The sequence below is a fragment of the Bufo gargarizans genome, chromosome 2, assembly GCF_014858855.1.
Source record: "Bufo gargarizans isolate SCDJY-AF-19 chromosome 2, ASM1485885v1, whole genome shotgun sequence".
In the NCBI taxonomy this organism is placed as follows: domain Eukaryota; kingdom Metazoa; phylum Chordata; class Amphibia; order Anura; family Bufonidae; genus Bufo; species Bufo gargarizans.
This window is the reverse complement of record NC_058081.1, coordinates 520,322,117-520,349,231: the sequence shown is the minus strand read 5'-3', so window position 1 is coordinate 520,349,231 and position 27,115 is coordinate 520,322,117. Positions and strand designations below refer to the sequence as shown.

General features: G+C 45.3%; 1 protein-coding gene across 7 annotated transcripts in view; it reads left to right on the top strand.

The window, feature by feature from the left end:
• The window catches only part of WNK1 (WNK lysine deficient protein kinase 1), a 125,453-nt gene that overhangs the window by 25,136 nt on the left and 73,202 nt on the right, over window positions 1-27,115 (top strand). For all 7 annotated transcript variants that reach the window (XM_044281384.1, XM_044281385.1, XM_044281383.1 and 4 more), the window contains exon 2: window positions 24,569-24,741. In XM_044281384.1, coding sequence (XP_044137319.1) covers window positions 24,569-24,741 — 173 coding nt within the window. The remainder of the gene's footprint in view (window positions 1-24,568; window positions 24,742-27,115) is intronic.

Here is a 27,115-nt window from a genome sequence, read left to right as displayed (position 1 = left end):
TGTTCTTATTTTTTTATTTTTTTCACGTGCATGAAAAAAAAGCATCAAAACGCATTGCACCCGCGTGGAAAAAACTGAACGTAATCGCAGGCAAAACTGACTGAACGTACTGGCAAAATGGTGCGGGTTTCCCTGAACGCATCCGGACCTAATCTGTCACGCTCGTGTGACAGGGGCTTTGCGCCTGTTTCTTGGGGGAAATGTTAGTAAATCTACCCGGGCCAGAGTACCAGCATGCCCCCACTCTGCCCCGTCCCACCCAACTATTTAAACAACTAAAATAGTTGACCCCCTCTGACTTTAAAATGTGTCCTGTTTATTAGGAGGTGCGCTCCTCGTAATGTTTGCTGTAGATCGCGTTGTCCAATTTTATTGGTTTTTATGAAATGCCAGTCATAAAGGCTCGTTCCCATTTCATCCATTAATAGATGAGATGGAGGAGAAGCATTCTGATCTCGGCCATGAATGAGTGAGAGGCGAGTCTCCAGAGCTGCGTTCATGTCGGCCAGCAGTGATATTTGCAGCAGCGGGGGGAGGGCTCTCCCATCTGCATAATTCAATATATAGTCAGAGCTCTAGAAGTCTCCCCCCTCCCCCAACTATGCTGCAGAATGAGATTCCACAGGGGCTAATGGACAATGTGCATATATGTTACATCTCCAGATAAATGACAGGGGAGGGGTGGGGGTGAAACCTAATGGCCTCAAAATAGCTGCAGACCTGTTGTGTTGCTGAAGGTCAAGAACTAAGCAGAGACCTGGCATCTTTGAGCAGAACCGGTCTTTCATGGTCTGAACTGTAAGTTCTTGGTCATTTACATGTGTATTCCTCGAAACTCCCAGCGTGCTCAGGCCACCAAAGGCTTAAAGGGGTTGTCTTATCTCAGACAATGGGGGGGGAGGGCCTATCGCTAGGATATGCCCCCATTGTCTGATGGGTGCTGGAACCCGCGCATATCTCCTAAACGGAGCCCCACTGCGGATCCTGCCACCAAGTGCTCTCCCCATAGAAGTGAATAGGAGCACACCGCGCATGACCAGCCACCGCTCCCATTCACTTCTGTGGGCCCGATGGTGGCCCTATAGAAATGAATGTAGGGAGGCTGTGCATGAGCTGTGCGCCCTCCAGTACTGGTGTAGTGATATGCCCCCATTGTCTGAGATGAGACAACCCCTTCAGTGCGTCTGTGATTTTGTTATGCATTTTGCACTTTTGCTTTGGACGTTTTCTGCGGGATACTGAACCGATAGAGAGATTATATATATATATATATATATATATATATATATATATATATATATATATATATATATATATATATATATATATATATATATATATATATATATATATATAATCTCTATCTAATATTATTTTTTTTAAGCACAATCTTCACATTCCAGTGTTTTTGTAGTTTGATTCCACATACCACAATTCTTTATCCAGTGCTGATAATGAATCTGCTCCAGTCACATTCATAGCTACATTCACATTTTAGTTTTCCATAACAGTGGCGAACCTAAACCTATGGCACGGGTGTTGGAGTCGGCACTCTGAGCCCTCTCTGTAAGTCTATGGTGTACCAATATTCCTTAGACTTTCCCTGCCATTCATTAGCGCAGGACATAATATGGACGGCACAGGCAGCGCAGTGAATGTAGGCAGGCTATTATAGCTAAAGGATAAAGTACATGGACGATATACTGTATAGGACTGTAGTATTCAGGTTACATTGCCATGTTGGCACTTTGCAATAAATAAGTGGGTTTTGGGTTGCAGTTTGGGCACTCGGTCTCTGAAAGGTTCGCCATCACTGCTCTATAAGTGACTGCATCTCTCTTCCATATTCCTGCTGATTCAAGTGTCTGGACAGAGTGTTAGCTGCGCTGGATTATAAAAAGTAGTTGGCACACCACTCCACAAGGGTATATTCACACATCGCAGATTTTACAGCTAGTTTGCATCACAAACGGAAACGCAAGTTAACCCAAACTCCCACACAAGATCACGCATTAAGCGTTTATCACAAGGCGGATTGTAACTGCTGCCCTGGATGTGACTGGAGTATGAGACTGGCTGGTATACATCAGCAGGGTATATTCACAGATCGGGCCCTCCTCATACCTTTCTGAGAGAGGTATCTGGGCCTTAGATGGATTAGCAGACATTAGCTTTGGGCTATGCTGAATTGTGAACACGCGTCCTCTAATGGCATCACGTGGCTCAGCCAGGAACATGTCCAGTGAAAACATCAGCATTAATGGAGGCGAGGTATTCCAGCGCAGCGCCGGCCATGTCTGCCCAAACTCCTGATCTTGTGTTAGCTTTAGGGTTCATTGGCTAAGCTGTCTATGGGAATCACATTCTCAAGGGTTAATCGTGTAAGGTCTGCAGGGGTCCGTTTGCATGAGGTAACCTTTAGGCGATGTTCACATGCTGCAGATTTGCTGCATAACTTTATGAAAGTAATTTCTATTTATCTGTAAAGGGTCGTTTTTTGGGTGCAAGCACAGATGCGATTTCCGCAGCTAAATCTGCTGCATGTAAATTGACCCTTAATTGAGGTGGTTGATCAGTGACGTAATGTTGGGGATAGGTCATCGGTATCAAATCAGTGGGGGTCCTCCTCCCAGCACTTTGGCCAATCAGCTCTTTGAAGGGGTTGTGGCACTCATGCTAGCGCTTCTTCCCCTTGAGGTGTACCAACATGTCATCTCCTTGGTAGCGGCAGCACTGCTCCAGGTGACAAACTCTGACACCTTCAAACAGCTGATCGGAGTGGGTACTGGGAGTCCGACTCCTCGCTGCTCTGTCATGGATGGTGTATCCAGAGAATACAATACAATATCACCGCACAACCCCTTTAATGATGCCATTCTAGAAGGGCAGTTGGGTAAGGCTTAGCTTGCAATTTAGGTGCCACCTGTTGGGTCCATTACATGTGGGTTTCACCACAAGACTTCCATAGGACTGGTTGAAATTAGTGCCCACATGCTTCACTTCTGTAGGGTCTCTCTCATGCAACCCCCTCTATAGGGTAAGTTGTGTGAGACTTTCTTTGGTCTATGGGGTTGTACTGACTCGGTAAAGTATAGATTTAGTCACTTTCCATCTATAGGGTCGGTTCGTCATGTTCATTGTGCAAGGGTTAACGTGCCACCCTTCTATATGGTCTCTTCCACATGGGGTAGTTTGCTGGTCTCATTTAGGATCACTGCCAGTAGTATTAATATGATTATTCCTCCATAGTGACAGCATGAAAAATGTCATTACCCGATGAACGAGCACCTTTCCATCCCCCGATAATATTTAACCAGCCTTCCTATGGGCGTTTATTGGCGATTTGACTTGTTCTCGCCCTGTAAGGGCCCTTCTAGTCTTCCTTAGTGTCCCTTTCACAGGGATTACCATGCTCTCCCTATAGAGGGTCTCTTTGAAAAGTGGTAACTATCCTTCCATATTGTTCCTTCCACAAGTGGTAAAATGCCAGTCTTCGCTCGGAGCCCCTCCTCAAGGATTAACCTTTTACCTTCTGTATGGTCTTTATATTCCTCCCAAGCTGCAGTGGATTACAGAATGGGGAGACAACTGGTTGTTGTGTTTTTTTTCCCGGCTGTTGTGTAATCCGTGGTATGGACGCAGCCTCCTGCTAATGTCGCGCTCTGCCCTAATGGATAAGATTAGCAGCAACGTGATGGAGAAAGCATTCCTTCTAGAAATATAGAAGGTTTTATGATTGCTGGAATAGGACGTCTAAAAGCTGCTGCTTTCTGTTAACTCACTGCTGTCCGATGGATGGAAGTCCTATAGGCACATGCAGAAGTCCTATAACTCGCTGCCGTCCGGTGGATGGAAGTCCTATAGGCACATGCAGGACGGCAGTGAGTTATAGGACTTCCATCCACAGGACGGCAGCGAGTTGTAGGACTTCTGCATGTGCCTATAGGACTTCTATCCACCTACGTCCTATAACTCACTGCCGTCCAGTGGATGGAAGTCCTATAGGCACATTTAGGGAAGGAGGATAGATAAAGATAAGGTTGTAAGAGAAAAAATTCCTTATGTCAGTGTGTGGGAAAGCTGGGTAGCAAATGACATGGCCACCATTCGAGTGTCCCTGTAGCCTGTGGACACACTTTGACAGAATAAAAAGGTGCTCTGATGATGGCCACCCAGCTTTTCTAGTAACAGATATGTCACATTTTTCCGTCTATCTGCCCTTTAAGATCGTCAAAGTGAAGCCTTGAATGGTGCCCATTATAATGAGTGTTGGGGGACTCCAGTGGTCCTCAGTAGTCTGCTCTTCGTGACAGTATGTTGATAGGGCTGCTGTTACCTCTGTAAGATCTGCTTGCTGCCGGTGAATCTTGCTTACATCTGTGATCAAAAACTCCCCCTGACCTAGCCCTGCTTGCACAAGAGACCCGAGACCCTGTAACAAGCAGTGCCCCTCTGTAAGGGGTGATTTTTCTGCAGCACAATTTCCATTGCAGATTTTGCTTGATGTACATAAGTGTTCCCATTCACTGGTTGCAAGCAGAGATCTGGAAAATGGTCATGTATTTGCAGTGCATAGTATTTTAGAGTGTTTTAATAATTAAACTCTAAACTGACCCCTTGTTCTTATTTTCCCTACTGGCTAAACCAGAACAGATAGTTGATGGGCAGGGCTGTGCTTCATTTATGGGTGACATGGATCCCTGCAATGTGTCTGAGTTTCCTCTGATCCAGCGCCCCCCCCCCCCCCCCCCCCTATATGACTGTCTCTGCTGACTCATGGAAAGGCCTGGATGAAGACTCTGGAAGCCTTCACCTCAGGCCAGAGTAACCCTTCCAGACCTGTGTTCCACGAGTGCAGGCGGAGGATCTTGACCTCATCTCCATTCCGGTCACCACAAATTTCTCTTGGCACCAGAAACTTCTCGCTTTTAGGAAGGAGGAGGAGGTGTGAGGTTGCGCCTCTTGTCCCAGTGCGAGCTACATATTTCCAGGCCTCATTCACCCTTGTGGTGAAATAGCATACACCACATTACTGTATCGGAAATTGCAAAACCTTCAGTTATGGTTTCCATCCTTCCTCGAGGATAATCTTAAAGGGGTTTATAATAATGACTCCCATCAGTGAAACGGCAACAGAGCAGAAACCACCATCATCCTAGAGTAATCTGTGATATTGCCTTGAACCTGCGCTGCCGTAGTCCATGGATGGATCTGGTGTCCAGTGAGGAGGTTTAGGTTTCATCTCGCTTTTCTGTACTAGACACAAACCCGGAGCTCCGTTACGTCGGACATCACCCAGCTTTCCTAGAATCAGATATATCAAAAGGTAACAAGGTGTAAAATGCTATGAAGTCAAAGCAGCAGCGTGGAAAAAGACAGTGGGGAAATTCTGATTTTTGGATTGTATTTTTTGGCTTGGGTCTAGACGATCAGCAGGAACCTGACATGATCCAGATAACAGACTATCAGGCCCACATCCATGTACTGTGCATGTATGGCGCCCCCATTAACTGCGCCCTGGGGACTCCTGGTTGGAACCCTGCCTGGGTACCTCTGCCCACATCTGCTGTCTGTATACTCAGAATACACAGACCGGAGCCATCACTGCTGATATTCCATTACATATGCCTGTTATTTTACCTGATCGGAGGGTCAGAAAGGTGAAATTCCTCCAGTTCAAGTAAATTATAAAACTTGTAATTGGAACTTTTCCGTAGGATGAAGGGAGATGTCAACACTAGAGATGAGCGAATGTACGGTTATGACATTGGTTAGCGATTAGTTTACTGGTAAAAGGTGAATTGTGTTATGGATTCCGTTACCATTGACCATAACGCAATTCTATGAAATTTTGCTCATTTCTAGCCAACACACAAAAGGTATGGGGTTTATAGATGTAAGGCATTTTAAGGCCTTGTTCTGGACCCCCTCAGTGTGCTTAATGTGAACCTGTCAAATGATTTGTTGGCCTATCCAAGGGTGGTGATGGAGAAGCTGAGCTCTGTGATGTATAGGTCTGTGACTGGGTCAGGATCTCTGCGTGAGAATCAAACTAAGGGCTCATGCACACGATCCCATCTTTGTCTGTAATGCGGACTATAATAGGACATTTTCTATTTGTTTGTGGATTGGACATGTGGACACTAAATGTATATTGAATAATTTTTTTGTTGCTGAACAGACGCAGACAAAAAATAAGCCTTAAATCCTGCCAGGACTCCTAGGAGAGACGGTGAGAGTCCTGCTGACCCCACCACGTGCAGTGATTGACAGGTCTTCATTTATCTGTACGTCTAGAGACACTGTATCTTTGTGAGACGGGCAATCGGGACTCTCACTCTCTCCTAGGAGTCCTGTTACAATTTACTTGCATTTTACTCAGAAATTCTACTTTAAATATCACCAAAGCAGCTTCTCTCCCTCTACCATATCGTGCCCTCAGGTAGAGCAGCAAAAATCACTTGACAGGTTTTTAATGTTGAAGGATTCTTCAATCATGTGGAAGAACAGTGTCGTCGGCCTCACTTATGGCTTGCTCCCTCCTGAATTGGCTGCGGAGGCGATTGTCCTACAGTATTGCCTCTACTTGGTCTGAAATGGCTGACAAAAGCAGCATTGTGAGCCGGGTACTAGAAAAAGTGCAACGCACGCCTTAAACTGTAGAGGAACTAAAAGTGAAGACAGTCTTGTCATTTTCCAGCAGAAGTTGGTAAAAAGTGAAACTTTATTATGAGGTCAGGAGTTACTGCTGCTCCTACGCACTCGTGGATCCAGAACATGCAGAACTAAGAGTCGGATAACAACCTACCAACCCCCAGCAGCTGCTGCACGCTCCCCACCAGTCACCAGCAAGCCTCTCTTGACTTGTAGATTTACTTAGTATCCCTGAGCTTTTGATTTGTCATAGCGACATATCAAAGTTTTTGATTGGTGGTGGTGTGAGTACAGAGACCCCCACCTATGGCTACAACGAGTAGAGAGAAGCGCTCACATATCATGCGCTCTTCTCACTGTAGAACAAGGAGAGACAGACTCCGTTCAAAGTCTATAGGCCCATCTCCCATTTTCTGCAGCGAGGAGAGCATGCGCTATGTGAGTGCTCCTCTCTCTCCTCGTTCTAGCGATCAGTGGTGGTCTTGGAGCTCAGACACTCACCTCTAAGGCTACTTTCACACTGGCGTTTCTGGTTCTGCTTGTGAGATCCGTTTCGGGGATCTCGCAAGCGGCCCAAAACGGATCAGTTCAGCCCCAATGCATTCTTAATGGATCTGTTCAGAATGCATCAATTTGGCTGCATTTGGTCTCCGTTGCGCTTTTCAGGCGGACACAAAACGCTGCTTGCAGCGTTTTGGTGTCCGCCTGACGATGCGGAGCCAAACGGATTTGTCCTGACTTACAACGTAAGTCAATGGGGACGGATCCGTTTTCACTGACACAATATGGTGCAATTGAAAACTAATCCGTCCCCCATTGACTTTCAATGTAAGTCAAGATGGATCCGTTTTGACTTAGACTTTTTTTTTTTTTTTTTTTTAATGAATAATGCAAACAGATCCGTTATGAACGGATACAAACGTTTGCATTATCTGTGCGGATCACTCTGTGCAGATACAAGACGGATCTGCACCGAACGTCAGTAGCCTAAAAACTTTTAATGTCTCTTTGACAGATCAAAAGTTTTTCTGAGAACTCGGTGATGTTTAAAGGGGTTTTCCCCTCTGTTCTAAGGGTCCTCTAACCCCAGCAACAAGCAGTAATCTGTGGGAAGGGCCCTGCAGTGCCCCCGCAGGAGAAATGTACATGAAATCTGTGGTCTGTCTGTGAAGAGCATGGACACTCCATGTCCTGGGTGAGAAATGCTCCAGAATGAGAACCCCCTCCATTAAACCCCGATTCACTGACAGGAAACAGATTTTAGGACCCACACAACCCCTTTGTCATATCGTCTTAATTGACATTACTCCCAAAGTAAGTGTGCACAGTTTTCTGTATATTTGACCGCTATGATCATGGGGCTGACAGATTATTCTAGAACCACGGTGTGCATTAGAGGGTTGCCCCTAATGTGGTTCCTGCCACTACGTAGAATCCCCCTTAAGATGTAAAGCCTCTCGGATGGAAGGTAATTTCCCTGTGCATAGCTCACTTCCTGTTCTGTAGAACAGGAAGCCCTATTGTCGGGACCCAGCAGGAAGTCGCACATAACGCGGCTTGCATTTTCTTGAAGCGCTAATAGGAGGATGTGGTTATTACAAAGTTTACAAAATTTCTGCTAAAATTAGATTTATTTTAAAATTTTGCTTGTGCAATTTTACTTATGTAATGTAAGGCAATTCGGCAGGTCGGGAATCTTCAAACTGTGCAAATATGTTGGCACAATGCTTAGCCTGTTTTAGAAGACTTATTTTTATTTTTTTGTGTGTACCCTACCCTGCTTTACCCTGCAGCAGCACTCTAGAACTGACTGTCACTGACAGGTCATATCTGTTGCTATGGCACGGATATACAGTCAGGTCCATAAATATGTGCTATAACTGCAGACTGTCAGCTTTAATTTGAGGGTATTTACATCCAAATCAGGTGAACGGTGTAGGAATTACAACAGTTTGCATATGTGCCTCCCACTTGTTAAGGAACCAAAAGTAATGGGACAATTGTCTTCTCAGCTGTTACATGGCCAGGTGTGTTATTCCCTCATTATCCCAATTACAATGAGCAGATAAAAGGTCCAGAGTTCATTTCAAGTATGTGATATTTGCATTTGGAATCTGTTGCTGTCAACTCTCAAGATGAGATCCATGAAAAAACAAAACAAACCCATCAGAGAGATAGCAAAAACATTAGGTGTGGCCAAAACAACTGTTTGGAACATCCTTTAAAAAGAAGGAACGCATCGGTGAGCTCAGCAACACCGGAAAACAACTGTGGTGGATGACCGACGAATTCTTTCCCTGGTGAAGAAAACACCCTTCACAACAGTTGGCCAGATCAAGAACACTCTCCAGGAGGTAGGTGTATGTGTGTCAAAGTCAACAATCAAGAGAAGACTTCACCAGAGTGAATACAGAGGGTTCACCACAAAATGTAAACCATTGGTGAGCCTCAAAAACATGAAGGCCAGCTTAGAGTTTGCCAAACGACATCTAAGAAAGCCTTCACAGTTCTGGAACAACATCCTATGGACAGATGAGACCAAGATCAACTTGTACCAGAGTGATGGGAAGAGAAGAGTACGGAGAAGGAAAGGAACTGCTCATGATCCTAAGCATACCACCTCATCAGTGAGGCATGGTGGTGGTAGTGTCATGGCGTGGGCATGTATGGCTGCCAATGGAAATGGTTCTCTTGTATTTATTGATGATGTGACTGCTGACAAAAGCAGCAGGATAAATTCTGAAGTGTTTTGGGCAATATTATCTGCTTATATTCAGCCAAATGCTTCAGAACTCATTGAACGGCGCTTCACAGTGCAGATGGACAATGACCCAAAGCATACTGCAAAAGCAACCAAAGAGTTTTTTAAGGGAAAGAAGTGGAATGTTTTGCAATGGCCAAGTCAATCACCTGACCTGAATCCGATTGAGCATGCATTTCACTTGCTGAAGACAAAACTGAAGGGAAAATGCTCCAAGAAGTTGCAACCAAGTATTAAAAAAGTGAAAGTTTGATTTATGATTATTCTGTCCCATTACTTTTGGTCCCTTAACAAGTAGGAGGCACATATGCAAACTGTTGTAATTCCCGCACCGTTCATCTGATGTGGATGTAAATACCCTCAAATTAAAGCTGACAGTCTGCAGTTAAAACACATCTTGTTCTCTTCATTTCAAATCCATTGTGGTGGTGTATAGAGCCAAAAATGTTAGAATTGTCTGTCCCAATATTTATGGACCTGACTATCTGTGTCGTCCAGCTTCAAGTGATTCTGGGCAAGGTTAGTCTGGACTCCACCTCTTTGGTCATCTTGGTCTCATCCTGCTCTTTTGTCCAGTGCTTTCCTCTGCCTCACTGCAGTATAGTCTATTGGAGTTTGAGGTAGTCTGAAGTATAGTTCCTGTCTCATTGGAGGCACAAGATGCCTGTTCCTGCTTATGGCTACTTTCACACTTCCGTTCAGAATGGATCCGTCTGGTGTCTGCACAGAAGGATCCGCTCCTATAATGCAGACGATGGGATCCGTTCAGAACGGATCCGTCTGCATTATAGTGTAGAAAAAATTCTAAGTGTGAAAGTTGCTCAGACGGATCCGTCCAGACTTTACGTTGAAAGTCAATGGGGGACGGATCCGTTTGAAAATTGAGCCATATTGTGTCAACTTCAAACGGATCCGTCCCCATTGACTTACATTGTAAGTCTGGACGGATCCGTTTGCCTCCGCACGGCCAGGCGGACACCTGAACGCTGCAAGCAGCATTCGGGTGTCCGCCTGCTGAGCGGAGCGGAGGACAGACTGTGCCAGATTGATGCATTCTGAGCGGATCCGCATCCACTCAGAATGCATTAGGGCAGTATGGATGCGTTCGGGGCCGCTTGTGAGAGCCTTCAAACGGAACTCACAAGCGGAGCCCCGAATGCTAGTGTGAAAGTAGCCTAAGGCTAGTTTCACACTAGCGTTCGTCGGTCCGCTCGTGAGCTCCGTTTGAAGGAGCTCACGAGCGGACCCGAACGCCTCCGTCCAGCCCTGATGCAGTCTGAATGGAGCGGATCCGCTCAGACTGCATCAGTCTGGCGGCGTTCAGCCTCCGCTCCGCTCGCCTCCGCACGGACAGCTGAACGCTGCTTGCAGCGTTCAGCTGTCCGCCTGGCCGTGCGGAGGCGAGCGGATCCGTTCAGACTTACAATGTAAGTCAATGGGAACGGATCCGCTTGAAGAGGTCACCATATGGCTCAATCTTCAAGCGGATCCGTCCCCCATTGACTTTACATTGAAAGTCTGAACGGATCCGCTCAGGCATCTTGCGCACTTAGAAATTTTTCTAAGTTATTAATGCAGACGGATCCGTACTGAACGGAGCCTCCGTCTGCATTAATATGATCGGATGCGCTTGATCGGATCAGTTCTGAACGGAAGTGTGAAAGTAGCCTTACACTGCAGCTCTACTTTTCTGAATTGGCATCTGTATAAGCAGATGTTGAGGAAGCCAGAAGATGGGGACTATTTCCCTAAGAAAATGATTACAGCCAAGCTGGTATGAAGTGCATTGATGTGTGATCGCCCAGCACTTCCCCTCGACATTCTCCCTGCTCCCCTTGTGCCTCCCAAGTAAATTCCGCTCTTATTTGGCTCCATTTTCTTGCCCCTTAAGATGCTGAATTCTTGGAGAATGAGAACACAGCAGCCCACACAGTCCCCCCCATCAGCCGCCCGCTCCCAGTTCATGATGCTCCTCTCGCTTACAGTGACCTCTTGTTACCTCTGCTCTGCAACCTTGAAGGATCGGCTGCTCGGCGTGTTTGCTGGGCCTCAACCTGCTCCTTTAAATAGTGGAAGGTGTTGGATTTGCGGAGTACTACCATATACCTGTAAGGGTTTTTTTTTCTTTCTTTTTTTCTTTCCTTCCTTAGAAATCCTATTCGCACATTTCCTTCAATTTCTCACAAGTTTTAAGATCTCTGCGTGCTTTCACAATCTGATATTGATGACCTGTTCTGAGGATAGGCCATCAGTTAAAAAGTACCAGTAACCCCCTTTAGTGGTAACCAAACTCCTTCAATAGCCATCATTTGGTTGACATCTGTTCTCCTAGAGTCTTCCATATATGTACTTGTGTAGCTTGCCGAGCATGCATGTAATCTCAGTGGGGGAGGGGAGTTGACGGAACCTTCTGGTGACTGCTAATCTACTTTGAGAACAAACATTGGGAGTTGAATTTAACTTGCCTAATTCTTCTGCAGACTTTATGCTAGTATGTGGCCACCTTTTTTAAAGGGTTATTCCCGCCTCAGTCATTCATGGCTGACACTGGAACATCGTTGGATATGGCGGCCAAATGTATCTGTAGTTACTGAAACGGCTGGAGCCGTAACTCTTATAAGTGCGTGAAGAAAGCGGAGCACAGCCCGTCTGGCCACATACAACTGATATTCCAATCTCCGAGGTTAAAGGGGATGTCTTACTTCAGCAAATGGTCTTTATCATGTATTGATAGTTAATACAAGCCACTTACTAATGTATTGGGATTGTCTGTATTGCCTCCTTTGCTTGCTGGATTAATCTTTTCCATCACATTATACACTGCTTGTTTCCATGGTTATGACCACCCTGCAATCCAGAAGTGGTGGTCATGCTTGTGCACTATAGGGAAAAAAGCGCTGGCCTATGTGCTCTCCTAGGGTCCTCTGCAGTTTTCTTCCTCCCAGCCATAGAAATTGCTACTCTTGCCTGCAGTATGGGCCAGAATAGGACATGATCTATACTTCGCAGAACGGACATACAGAGGAAGTCAGCGCACGCATCCATATACTGTCCATTTTTATGCACACTCCTAGAAATAAAAAGGGCACACTGATGGAAAATACAGTTGTGTGCACGAGACCTCGCTCTGATCGACGCACCATCCTGTTTTTTCACTCCTCACGGCTTGTGTGCATTACCTGGATGAGGCTTTTGTTGTGATCGTGTAATTGACGCAGAGCCTTGGTGATGGGATTACTTGTTAGTCTACTTTCACACTGGCGTTTTGGCTTTCCATTTGAGATCTGTTCAGGGCTCTTGCAAGCGGTCCAAAAATGTTGCCTTAAAGGGATTGTCACCTTGTTTTCGGTTATAGAGATGGGGACATGCACGGCTAGATCGCCGCTAGCGTGTCTGCAATATACCGGTCCTATAGGACTGTGTGCTTTTATTTTGTTTAAAAAATGATTTTATAGATATGTAAATGAGCCTTGTAAGGTGCCCAAGGGGCTGTACGAACCTTCTTGGTGCCCAGCCACGCCCCCCTGTGAAGGAGCCCAGCACCGCCTAGGTCCTCCGAATTTCCTCCTTTCGACACAGTTAGACTGCCGTAATCTCGCTATGCGCAGTTCCTTCCCTGAGACTGATGCCAGCACAGGGAAGGAATGCTATACCGACACTGCGCATGCGCGAGCTCGCGGCAATCTAACTGTGTCGAAAGGAGGAGATTCGGAGGACATAGGCGGTGCTGGGCTCCTTCACAGGGGGGCGTGGCTGGGCACCAGGAAGGTTCGTGCAGCCCCTTGGGCACCTTACAAGACTCATTTACATATCTCTAAAATCATTTTTTAAGCAAAATAAAAAGCAGCCGTATAGGACCGGTATATTGCAGACATGCTAGCGGCGATCTAGCCTTGCATGTTCGCATCTCTATAACCGAAAACAAGGTGACAGAATCCCTTTAATGCATTCTGAATAGATAAGTATCCGCTCAGAATGCATTAGTTCGCCTCCATTCCACTTTGGAGGTGGACACCAAAACACTGCAGAGTTTTGGTGTCCGTCTGCTGAAACTGAGCCAAACAGATCCATTCTGACACACAATGTAAGTCAATGGGGATGGATCAGTTTTTTCTATGACACAATGTGGCACAACAGAAAACTGATCCATCCACAGTTGATTTTCAATGGTGTTCAAGACGGATCCACTATGTTAAAGATAATTCAAACTGATCCGTTCTGAACGGATGCAGACAGTTGTATTATCTGAACGGATCTGTCTGTGCAGATCATGACGGATCCGCACCAAACGCGAGTGCGAAAGTAGCCTTACCTCAGGATTCCATGATCCACAAGAATGGAGCTGTGTTAATGTAGGGCGCTGCGCTGAGGATAGCCCCCATACATTCTGTCATAAAACAATCCTTTTCGGCCAGTGGCCTTTAGTTTCTTAGACCGTGGGGTTTCTGGGTTCAGCTCTGACCGGGGACATCATCTCATCTCATCTCTGATCTTCGTTTTTATTTTATTTTTTCCCCCAACTGGTTCTCAAGTCTTCTCACCTGCTTCAAAAATTGGGAATACCTGAGATATGGAGATTAGATTGTAAGCTCCTGGGGTGAGTGACTGAATAAGGTGGTTTTCATTGTAGAGTAAGTTGACGCTGCAATAGGTGGAACAATCTGATAGTCTGCCATGTGAATTTGACTCCTACATTCAGAACGGCACTCTAGGGGAATTGTATAAAAGTTTAGGTAATGGGCTCTCATCTGTGCTGGTTCACCTGCCCCCCTTTTAGATCTTTGGTTGCTGGAGAGCGCAGTGCGGCGCTTTACTGTGAAATTTTCTGGATTAATGAAGTTTCGTGCCCCATTGTTCTGTGTCAGATGAGTAATGGATCAGTTTCCATTAATCCGCTGAAGAAACGTCCAGTAATCCCCATAAACTCACTCTGTTCATTGTTCTAGTCCGGAGGTCATAGGGGTTTAATTTTCTTTTCTTAAGTTCCTCAAAAACAAAGGGCAAACACCCGGCAGAGGTATTCATAGAATTCAGGTTGATGAGCCATAGCGTTCCAGCAAGAGCCATCATCCAGCTTTCTGTAAGCCCTGAATGGCGGTTTGTCAGCTGGGGAAGCTGCCAGCGTGACAACACTTGCAAGCGGTCCTATTGGCGGTCCCTTATAGAACTCCGTTGTGGGTCTGCTCGGTTGCATTTTTAGGTTTAATTTTTGCCTGCCGACCACCTCTGCTTGTTTACCCAGAGCTGTGTTGTTCTGACCCAGAATGTTCTTGGTTGCGATTCGGGCGCTCTGTACTCCTGTAAACAGGCAATTGTCTGCCCGCCTCCGAGCAGGGGAACTGCACAATCCGGCCGAGGCGTTTCCATGGCTTTCTGATGTCCGGGAATCTGCATCCATTATGGAGTATAGCGGTGTTTGCTTTTTTTTTTATATACATTACAGTTAGCCGAGCAGATACAGATTATGTGCTTTCTCCTGACTTATCTGAATTTGTTCTTTCGGGTCACTGAACCTCTACAGACATGTTCATCCGCTGCGGGTGTGCCCTGAGTGATCTGAATGCTTTGAACTGGTTCAGCTCCCTTGTGAATGGGGCTGAGCTGCAATGCCAGACCCCACGAAACAGACCCCCTGAGTGAAGGGAAGCTCTGCCATGTAGATCCTGCACCAAGTTACTCTTCTTCCTTCACATCTTCTGCTGGGATCATGTTACCAGAGCACAGATGAATGTTACATAGCTGGCGCTCCGTCACATGTCTGCCACTGGGGTGGGGCGTAATCCTTCGCCTGTTTGTGGGCAGCTGTACACGCATGAAAATGGTCGTCACTCAGCTTTATTTCTGATGCGTCTTCAGAAAATTGCCTATTCTTTAACTTGCGTTTTATGGTAAACTTTTTTTAAAGACTTTTTGGTAATGTTTTTAATTTTCCAAATTTAAAAAAAATAAATCCTAAAATCCTGCAGTTTTTGCACTGACCACTACACCTAATAGACACCACTTCTTGTTCTATACGGATCACTTTACTGCAGTTATCTTCCTATCATTACATGTAGGATTAAGAAACTACCACAAGAGGACACCGTTTTAAATTAGAGGGGCAAAGGTTTAAAAGTAATATCAGGAAGTATTACTTTACTGAGAAAGTAGTGGATGCATGGAATAACCTTCCTGCAGAAGTGGCAGCTGCAAATACAGTGAAGGAGTTTAAGCATGCATGGGATAGGCATAAGGCCATCCTTCATATAAGATAGGGCCAGGGGCTATCCATAGGATTCAGTATATTGGGCAGACTAGATGGGCCAAATGGTTCTTATCTGCCGACACATTCTATGTTTCTATTATACTGTCAGATTGTCGGCCAGTTCATTGTTAACCCGCGTTCGTAGTAACGGTCGTTAGCGGTGATCTGTATTACTGCTGCCGATGACCAGATCGGGCAATCCAGATTTTTAAGCATGTTTAAAAATTATTGAACGCCGGCAGCAAATCGCACCTTCTAATCACGATCTGCTGCCGACAATTAGCGTGCCTTCACACGTCCGCATCCGTTCCGCAATTCAGTGTGCTGTCTGCATCCGCACTTCTGTTCCGCGGCCCCGCCCAAAAAATAGAACATGTCCTAATCTTGGCCGCAGCCATGGACAAGAAAAGGCATTTCTATCATGGTGTCTGCAGTTTGCGAATGAACGATGGCATAATAACTCCTCCCCGTACTGTGGAGAAGATCACTGCATGCAATAGGCAATCGCCTGCTAGATCGTTGAATCTAATACAGCCTTAGGGGGGTATTATACACCCCGATCACTCAGACGATTATTGGGAGGGAAGCCTTCCTTCCTGACAATAGACTGCTCGCTAGAGGAGTGATCTCCGCAGCATGGGGAGGAGCGATCACTATGCCATGGCTCACCTCAATGCTGTACAGTGATTTGCTGGTGGCGTAATCAGATGGCACAATCTGCCACCTGCAAATCCTGATCTTTCAGCGTGCTGATAAATCTGGATTATCGGACGATCGTTCATTGCGCAATAGCCGGCAGTATTGCACTGCAAGATGATCACTAATGAACGATCATCAGGCAGATAATCTGTCCGTCAAATACACCCTTTAGAATGACAAATATCGCCTATTTATACAGGTGAAACTAGAAAAATTTGAATATTGTGCAAAGTTCATTTATTTCAGTAATGCAAATTAAAAGGTGAAACTAATATATATATGAGATAAATTCATTAAATGCAAAGCGAGATATTTTAAGCCTTTATTTGTTAAGAAACCCCAAAGTCACAATCTCGGGTACCTTTTGCTCAGGGGTATGGATTAATTAGCCAACTAGAGTGTGACAGTGTGACACTTTGAGCCTAGAATATTGAACTTTTCACAATATTTTAATTTTAAGTTGCATTACTGAAATAAATGAACTTTTGCACAAGATTCAAATTTTTCGAGTTTCACCTTAGCAGCTTAGCTGCTCCCTTCTGACCTGCACAGGTCATAGAGCCTAGAAAACTCTGCCATAGAAGTCAATGAGGTCTCCTTCTGTCTATTGCCCATGGGGGCTGCTGTAAAGCATATTTCTAGATGTTAAAGGGGTTCTGCAGTTTTTTTAAACTGAAGATCAATCCTCTGGATAGATCAGCATCTGATCTGTGAGGGTTGGACACCCGGGTCCCCTGCCGATCAGCTGTTTGAGAAGGCAGCCATGCTGGCAATAGTGCTGCAGCCTACTCGCTGTTTACTGCAGGCCCAGTGACGTCACTGCCTAGGCGGGGGCTAAGCTCCATTCAGGTGAACAGAACTTAGCCCCGCCCAGGCTATTGATACTAGTCGTCACGTCACTGGGCCTGCGGTAAACAGCGAGAAGGCTGCGGCACTACTGCCAGCGCCGCTGTCTTCCCAAACAGCTGATTGGCAGGGGTCCCGGGGGTCGGACCCCTGCCGATCAGATGCTGATCTATCCAAAGGATAGATCTTCAGTTAAAAAAAACACACTGCAGAACCCCTTTAACAGCAGCCCCCATAATCATTTTCAGGATATTAGAATAAAAATGATCTACAATCAAGAAAAAGGATGTGTCGCTATCTGGTTTTAACTAGCAGAAACCATTCTACATGACACATTCCCTATGAAGCGGAAGTGCTCTTTGATCATTTTTCTATCATTATTATAGATGTTCTATACTGGAATACGACAGATATGTAAACTTTTAGCCCCCTGTGCAGTGCGGGCTCTGGTGAGCTCCTGCTGATTGCCGCTGCTGGAGGGTTGTGTGGTTTCTCTGTCAGGATGTCCGGCATGCATGTGCTGGCCCCTGTCCACGAACCTGAGAGAGGAGCAGCCAGCTTAACACCCCATGAGCACGCTGAGCCTGGGTGCATGGGCAGAAAAACAAGCAAATATCTTGATTGTAACCTTTTTGTTACCAACTTTTTTTTTTTTTGTTGTTGCTGTAGGCCAGCTGCTCCTATGGCAGGAAACGCGGTTACACTTCCTGCTCCGACATACGGTAAATTCTGGGCATTCCTGAACAGTTAATTTCTTATTAGATTATAATCATTAAAATTTGCTACGTAATAATTAAAAATTGCGCATGCAAATAGGAGTGAAGTGCTTTAATTTAGTATTACTTTTTTTTGTTTTCTTTTTTTGCTGTTTGTGTGTTAGTTTATTCACTTGCATCTTCTTTTCCCTTTTCTGACAATTGGCCAGATGACCTGTTTAGCAGCTGCCTTACCTCTATTGACTTGTAGGCGGTTAGATGCTGACCACAAGCACCAGCTCCTCTCGTCTTGCTTTCCTGTACATATGTCCAGACTTGGTACAGCACCTGCTGTAATGGGTTCTCCAGCGATAAGGAAGCCAATGACTGGCTTCAGCGGTGACGTGGCCACAAGCAGCACATCACTGCTGAAGCCAATCATAGCTGCATGTGACCATGCCCATGCTGTACTGGATGTCAACACTGGGGGCATCAGAGCGTGGACACAGTGGGGGCAGCACGAAGGACCAGAGTGGCAGGTCACAGGTAAGTACGAATCTTGTGTTAAGAGAGCAAGGCCACCGGCACTTTCTAAAAACTAATTATTCCCGGGGAACCCCTTTTAACTCTTTCAGGCTGGATAGAGGCTGACTGTAGTGTTCATCAATGGGATGAGTGACAGGCAGGGCAGAAACCTCACTGACTCCCCATAATCTATGCGTTATCCCATATCTTCATTGCTGAGACTCTCCAGAGAAGTTTACTTTCATATGTGACTGATATTGTAACTGCTGCACTATTACAGTATATACTTCAGGCATTCAGGGTAATGGCCGCCTTTTTGTACTTTCTCATACTCCTGCACTGGAATATAAGAAGAAAATGTAGAATTGTCCATTTTGAAGTTCCTGCAAATTCTTCTAGTTTCGGATTAGTGGGCCGCATACAGACCTCCAGACCCCAAAGTGTAATGATCTAGCCCACGGATGCCAAACCTGCGGCCCTCTAGCTGTTTCAAAACTACAACTCCCAGAATGCCTGGACAACCTACAGCTGGGCATGATGGGAGTCGTTGTTTTACAACAGCTGGCAGGTTGAGCATCCCTGTTCTAGCCTACTGAAGGTTCCTGATAGCAGTCTAAGAGCTCAGGAACACAAATGTATTAAACAATTTTTGCAGCCATATGTGGAACCTTTCACTTCATTGGGTCTGCAAAAAAAAAAAAAAAAAAAAAATCGAAATGACTGCATGTGCATTCTGTGTCTGCATGGCTTTTCTGCCCCCAAAAAATAAGAATAAAGTACTATTACATTACGGACAAGGATAGGACTGTTCTATTAGGTGCAGGCCGTTCCGTTCTGCAAAATACATAATTCACACGGCCGGTATCCGTGTTTTGCAGTTTGTGGACCGCAAAACATCCAACAGTCGTGTACATGAGCCGTTACTGGTATTTCAGGTTTAATGGCTTGGACTGTTGCAGTGGGTCAGACATGCCCTATATAGTGATGCCATGTTGATGACTTACTTGCCATCCAGGCTTATGAGAGATTGGGCATGGCAGATCTGATGCTACTGACATAACTGGGTTCTGAGCTCATCGCTCCGTTCTTCATATGCTGTTGAGTAACTTTACAAATACTTTTGCTTCTAGTCACAGCTTGTCTTTTATACTCTAGTCGCCCATAAGGCATTGTTGTGATGGTTCTCCCTGGGCCATGCTCTTCACTGCAGCCTCCTGCCTGGTGGTGCATTGCAGGAGATGTACCACACAGGGCAATGGGTTATAAGGTGAAGGGGGGCCGAATGTGGCTTGAATACAAGATAAGTAAAGCGGATGCTTGCTGTAAGGACTTGCAGTGCTTGGTTTAACCAGCTGAGCTATGAGGATCTCTGCGTCCTGTTTCTTGTGCAGGTAAGTGGTTTCCTCTGGTTTGCAGATGTCTCGGCTAGATCTTTGCTGACTTTACAGTAACATGAAGTATTAAGCCACCACCAGCACTTGGTAGAGCCAGAGTGTAAAGATAACAATGTCGCCTGCGCTGGATGACGCTGCTCGGTCACAGCCAGGAAAAATGCCAGCTTCAAGCATGCCATGTGTGCACCCTTCTATGGAAAGGGTTGAATCTGGTGATACTTCACAGTTGAGTAATACTTTTAGTATATGGACTTAATGCAGTAGCGAAGAACGTCCATTTCTCTGCAAATATGGTTTTCCTCTTCAACAGTTTGTGCTTCAGAGCTGCTGCTCCTAGTGAAATTAGGGAGAGTAAGTTGCAGCTATTTTGGAGACTATGGAAAGCTGTTTGTAGTCACCTACCTTCATACACTACATACCATTCATGTCGGTCCCCCTTGATTGCCCACATGAGTCCACCTTGGAAGCTAAGACATGTATCTGAATAAGTAACTGGACATATTTTGATGCTATTAAATGAATATTTTAATTTTAAAACACGCATGTGCTTACAAACACATACACAGGCATGCACATGCATCTCCCCAGTGCAGTAACATAATTTTATAAAGCTGAAAAAAGACATCCGTCCATGCGGTTCGGCCTGTTATCCTGCAAGTTGGTCTAAAGGAGGGCAAAAAAACAAAACAAGAGGTGGATGTCTGTTTTCCTCGTTGCAGGGGGGAAAAAATCCTTCCCGACTCCGGGCAATCGAAATAACTCCCTGATCAATGACCCCTCTCTAGTAGCTATAGCCTGTAATATTACGCTCCAGAAATACATCCAGGCCCCTCTTGAATTCCTTTATTGTACTCCCCATCACCACCTCCTCAGGCAGAGAGTTCCATATTCTCACTGCTCTTACCGTAAAGAATCCTCTTCTGTGTTTGTGTACAAACCTTCTTTCCTCCAGACGCAGAGGATGTCCCCTCGTCCTAGTCCTGGGGATAAATAGATGATGGGAGAGATCTCTGTACTGACCCCTGATATATTTATACATAGTTATTAGATCTCCCCTCAGTCATCTTTTTGATGTGAATAACCCTAACTTTGATAATCTTTCAGGGTACTGTAGTTCCCCCCCCCCCCCCCCCATTCCAGTTATTACTTTAGTTGCCCTCCTCTGAACACTCTTCAGCTCTGCTATGTCTGTTAGTGATGGGCGTCCTTGGAGGGAATGGGATACACATGGCGCGCACATGTCTACTTCCAAGAAATAAAGCCTACTAAGTTCCTAGAATGCTAGTAAACAAACACAAAGCCACTGATGTCCTCATCCGTGTGATCTTCTGAGGTCCAGCATCCTCTGGGGGACCTGATGGAGCTTCTGTGCCAGTGATGCGTCTATAGCAGTTGGACATATTTCCCTCCTCATATTTCTGCACACGGCCATCTCTTCAGGAATTTATTCCTTCAAATTTACAGACTTCATTGGACTACTTGCACACGACTCTATTTTGCTGTCTGCAAACCGCGGATCCACAAAATATGTATATAGTACCATACAAATGAATGTGCTCTTGTGAGCGGAAAGAGTGTGGATCGGGGATAGACGCTTTGAAGTGACTGTACCCTGTTTCCCCGAAAATAAGACATGACCATAAAATAAGCTGTAGCAGGGTTGCGGCTTATATGCTCAATATAAGACATACCCCGAAAATAAGCCATAGTTATGGGCGTGGCTATGTACCGGCGCAGAGCGATAAAGAAGACGCGGGCAGCCCTTCTCGTCTGCCGCATCGTGACAGCCGCTGTAGGTGCTGTCTCACCTACTGTACTCCATCGTGACAGCTGCTGTAGGTGCTGTCTCATCTGCCCCACATCTGTAAGTGACGGGAGAGTTGAGGGCAGGCCCATCAACACGGTCGGCTTCCCCTGTCAGGTCCCGGTAGTTCTGTGCACAGCAAGCTGAGGGAGAAAGTGAAAATGTCTCCTCAGCATCAGTGTGCAGATTGGACCCAGTTCTCACTGGATCTCTGACAAATAAGCCATAAGACATCCCCTGAAAATGAGCCATAGTGTGTGTGTGCTATTTATTTAAAAAAAAAATAATAAAATGTCTTATTTTCGGGGAAACACGGTACTTTCACACAATTTCAATTTCCATATTGCTTCAATTCAAAAAATCCGCCTGCATCCACCTGAAAAAAGCTGTAGTCAATGCCACTAGGGTTCTCGCTTCCACCTAAGTTGCAGTGCACTGCCTGTTGTCAGGTTAAGGCTAGTTTCACACTTGCGGCAGGACAGATCCGGCAGGCTGGTCTCCCTGTCGGATCCGTCCTTCCGCTGTTTCGCCGGACTAAAAAGTCGGACATGCAGGACTTTTTAGTCTGGCGGCTTTCGCCGTGCTGCGCTGGAGCTCCGCCCCCGTCCCCATTATAGTCAATGGGGACAGAGCGGCGAAACAGCGGAAAGATGGATCCGACAGGAAGACCAGCCTGCCGGATCTGTCCTGCCGCAAGTGTGAAAGTACCCTAATCTGTGCCTGATAACAGAGACACAGGAAGTGGGGGCGTGTCAGAGCTAGCTGAGATTGTGAGCCTGATTTAAAAAAAACTGCTACTACACTAATTCTGAACATCACAGGAGCCTCCTGTGTGTCTCAAAGTATGATTTATCCCTGGTTATCTGTTCTTTGAGCTCTGGAGCTGAAAACAAACCTAGTGGGAAGTAAAGGGAATTAATTCCCAGCAGTACAGTGCTAGCAGAAGGGAGACTCCCTCTGCTTCTTAGTGAAATGCATTTGGCTGTGCAGCTGAAACGAGGAATAATATAACTGCAAAAAAACATTAGGGAAGCCCAAACATAACTGTTCCTTCAGTTATTATTGTACAAAGCACAGCCATAATGCAAACGTCAGCTGGAATGTTGTCTCCACCAACAGCAGTACATTGTACACAGAGTCCCTGCAGCAAACGGTGCCTTATTGGGGCCATATTACTTTATGGATCAGGTTTCGTTCCTACTACATCCGCTTTCCTGTTTGGGTCATTTAGGTAGATGTTGGTGTTCTCTGTAGTTACTATTCTGTTCCATAGCCAGGAGGATCAAGATCAACAAGGTCCCTCCCAGATGGAAATTATTTTCATAGAAAATAATCCTCACCCCAGTTACCAAGGTGCAGTGCGCTGTGGGTGTTCAGATAACAGTTAGGGTATGTTTCCATAGGGTGGATAAGCTGCTAGTTTTTCACAGTGAAATTTCAAGCAGAAAATCCCAAGCGGTTTCGCTAGCAGCAGAGTGGATGAGACTTCATGACTTCTCGCTGCGGATTTTAAATCTGCCAGATGTGACTTTATGCTGCGGATGTCACCATTTGCAGTGTATAGTGTGAAATCTGCAGCAAATCCACATTTAACAGTTAGAGCAAAGTTTTGTCACATGGGGTTGAGCTAAACTGATGGCTACCCCCATGTGTGTGATTCGCAGAACTTAAAAGTAGAGTTTCACTTAAAGGTGCATCTTTTTTTATTGGCCAATTGCCATACAGTGCCATACGTTCACCATAGAGTTCCATTGTAAATATATTATATTCATTTATGTATTTTTTATTTTTTTTTATCAGGCTCTGCAGGATACAAGAACGTGGTGTGGTGCGTTTTTGTATCCTTTTTATCTAACTTACCGGTATACCTCAAACGGAGGCATAAAACATGTGAACCCACCCTAAGCCCCGCGTAGTCGGATACTGCAGGGCACTTGATGACTGTAGGTTACTAAGAACTGCACAGGGTTTGTTCCCACCAAGGTGCATAGGTCTGCATAGGAGCTGTAAATAGAGAACAGTAGGAAATGTGTAATCAAGGCTGTTTGAGAAATGGAGACTTGGTGTATTGGGATTGTATTCCCCCTGCTCCCACTGCTTTTCTGGCAGCTTCTTTTAAGTTACCGTAGATGTCATTTCTGCAAAATTTTGGTGAGAATTTTCTTTTTTAGGCAATTCTTGAGTCTTGTCAGGTTTGGGCTTGAGCGCCTGTTGCGTGGACATTGGTCAGTACTGATGACTGCTCCCTGCCTGGTAATTTTCTATTCCAGATGTATAATGGCTTCTATTTCTGACCTGCTTGATGCAACCAGCGTTACATGTAATGGAGCTGGCAGTCAAATGACATCGGCTCATCTTCAGGGAAGGCGATTAGACGGTTTTGCTAAGAACAAAAACAAAAATGTGGAAAAGAGGATGTCTGATTGTGCATATCGGGGCAGGTCAAGCACTTGTCAGTCGCACTACTTGTCCCACGGCCGAGTCCCTGCCCAGGTAGTCCTTACATTGGCTCAGCATCCGAGTGAGCCACCACAATCTCTGAGGATGTTCTGTTTGTGAACGAAAAGGTAAAATGACCAAAGTGACCCTCAAAGTCAAACCAGAGAGAGCAGAGCCTCTAGGAGTAATGGTAACACCCCAATTGCACCTAGAGGCTCATTTGCATATATACTATCATTTTTCTCACCAATGCGGCCACATATGAACATGAGACCAAAACAGATGCCTTCAGCTGCCAAGTGCACATGTGGTCAGCCAGTCTCATAGGTACAGATCTGCTGACGGATGCCCTTTAAAGGTGCACTGGACTGGTTATTTAATCCAGTGAATGCAGCATGTCGTTCATCATGCCGTCTTTACTTCCAGACATGGCTTCCCCACCTTGTGTTTGCAGTCAAAAGTTAAAGTTGCTCTTTTTTTTTTTTTTTTTCCTTCTTACCCTTGCAGGACCGTAAGTTATCCAAGTCTGAACGTCAGCGCTTCAAGGAGGAAGCTGGGATGCTCAAGGGTCTTCAGCATCCGAATATCGTCCGCTTCTATGATTCCTGGGAGTCTACCCTGAAGGGAAAAAAGTGCATTGTATTGGTTACTGAGCTGATGACCTCGGGGACTCTGAAGACGTAAGTAGCAGGATTAATATAGAACTTTATTCAAAATGCCCTAAAACTAATTTTTGGATTGTACTATAGTTATTGACTTGCTGCTTTATGCCAAAATAGGTACCTGATGATCAGTAAAGCCTGTATAACACCAGGCTATTCTCCAGCCGATTATTGTAGGAATACCTGTAGCGCTAGTTCATTGGGCAATTGAGATTTCATTTTTTTTTTTTTATTATTGTTTGCAGCAGATCATGATCTGCAAAAAATACGGATGACTTCTGTGTGAATTCTGTATTTTGCGGAATGGAACAGCTGGCCCCTAGTAGAATGGATGCAGCAGCCTGGAGCTCTCCATGTAGATGCCAATTTCTTATTGTTCCTCTGTCCATGGCATCTAGGATTGCTCCAAACATTTCATTGTATTGTACAGTGACAATAAAGGCATCTTATCTTAGAACAGTCCTATCCTTGTCTGTTATGTGGACAATAATAGGACGTGTTCTGTTTTTGTTGCGGAATGCACACAGAGTAACTTCCGTTTTTTGCGGCCCCGTTGAAGTGAGTGGTTCCGAATACGGTCTGCAAAAAAAAAAAAAAAAAAAAATGAAACTAGCACAGAAAGAAAATACGTTTGTGTGCCTGAGCCCTAACTCTTGGATAACCCCTTTAAATGCTATACACACCCTGAACATTGGGTGCCTATTTTGGCAGCAAAAAAGCGAATCAAATGGTACATTACAAAAATGAGTTTTAGGGCATTTAGAATAGTGTAAAATAAAGTTATAGTAAAGGTTTGTTACACGTTAAGAGCTACTGTGCCACCTCACCCCCAAAATTTGTATTGATCTTTGTCAGTCTGCACTGTTGTTTTAGCATGCAGTTCTTGAAAAAGATTACAATGAACAGAGCTATAGGACCTGTAAACTGCACTGAATTGTGGGAAGCGGCACATACGTGCAGGATAGGATTGACCAGATCAATGCATTTGTGGTAAGTCCTGCATTCTGTGGAGCCCCTTGGATGTAGCCCTTTAAGAAATGTGCATGGAATATTGTTCCTGCAGAGAGAGCAGACCTGTGTGCGGCGTCCCCGTTTGTGATGATTCCATTAGGATAATGCTATTACATCTGACGTCCCTAGGACATGACCCAGCTTTCATGCTGCTACATCTGAACTTCTCTAAATTCCAGACTAGACAAAGGAAGACAGCGCCCTATAGTTTGTACCTACTCGTGACCTGCGAGAATTACTCCCGTCTAATCTGTCTCCATCCAGTAGATTTAAAGGGTTGGGGTGGGGGGCACCTCAATATTTAAAGTGAATGTCCTCTGCTTTGCCGTTGCAGTTGGAAATTTTCACATCTAGGAAGCTCCATTAAAGTTCAGGGAAGGAACACCTACAATAAATGCAGAAGGCCCCTTTTAATATGTTAATGACATTCACTTGGTGTGCATATGTGTACACTTTGGCGCACCCCATTTATTGTGTTCCTACGGTTTGCGATCTGTGTATTGCAGAATGAGGCTAAGCCGATTTAGTGTGGTTAATACATGAAGGAAATTTCCACTGACATATCAGATACTCGGTGGGCTCCAGGCGGCCGCTCCTCTTGCACGGTGTATCTTTTTTTTTTTTTTTGGCTCCACACAAGCTGCAGAAATTACTAACAGACTTGTGTAAAGAGCGACACTGTTTTGTCCGATGGATTGCTCCGAATCTGTATTCCTGGCTCCTGCAGTTCTTCATGGCCTGCATGTTGTACAAAGAAATTCCTGAGTAGGGTACTATGAGGAGAGAATCGGTTTCATCCCTGGGGAGAGAGTAGGGGGTGTCGGTCTGGGACAGCAGGAAGTTTAGAAGGAAATGGGTGGTTTCAGCCCTTTTGCTTTGTGCGTTTTGAGGTCTGCACACAGGGAAAGAATGCTGGGAATTCAGGACAGTAAGCTTGCTCATTGTCAGATCGTCCATCATTACTCTGTCATCTGCTGCTTTTCCCTATATTGAGAAATGCACAGGCTCCCCCTGCTGGGCACCACTAGGAACTACCACTTGAACATTTTTGGGCCGTGGCGAATGAAAATCTTGGATGACGCAGATCACATGACACCCGCACAGTGTAAGCACGACCATTGTGAAGCCATCAGCTTGAACAATGATGGCCGAACCCTGACCATTGTGTACCAGCTCGTATATATCTTTCTGATGTCGGCGCGGTGACCTGCAAATGGCAGAATGAGTGGTCAATTTATGACATCAATCATGTAAAAAAAAATGTATCGCTAGTTACTTTATCTTCTTCAGGAAGTGCCAAAGCATGACCATACACCAGTTTCCATTCAGCATTCTTCATTCTGATCTTCTGGTTTAGGCCTCATGCACATGGACGTTTTTT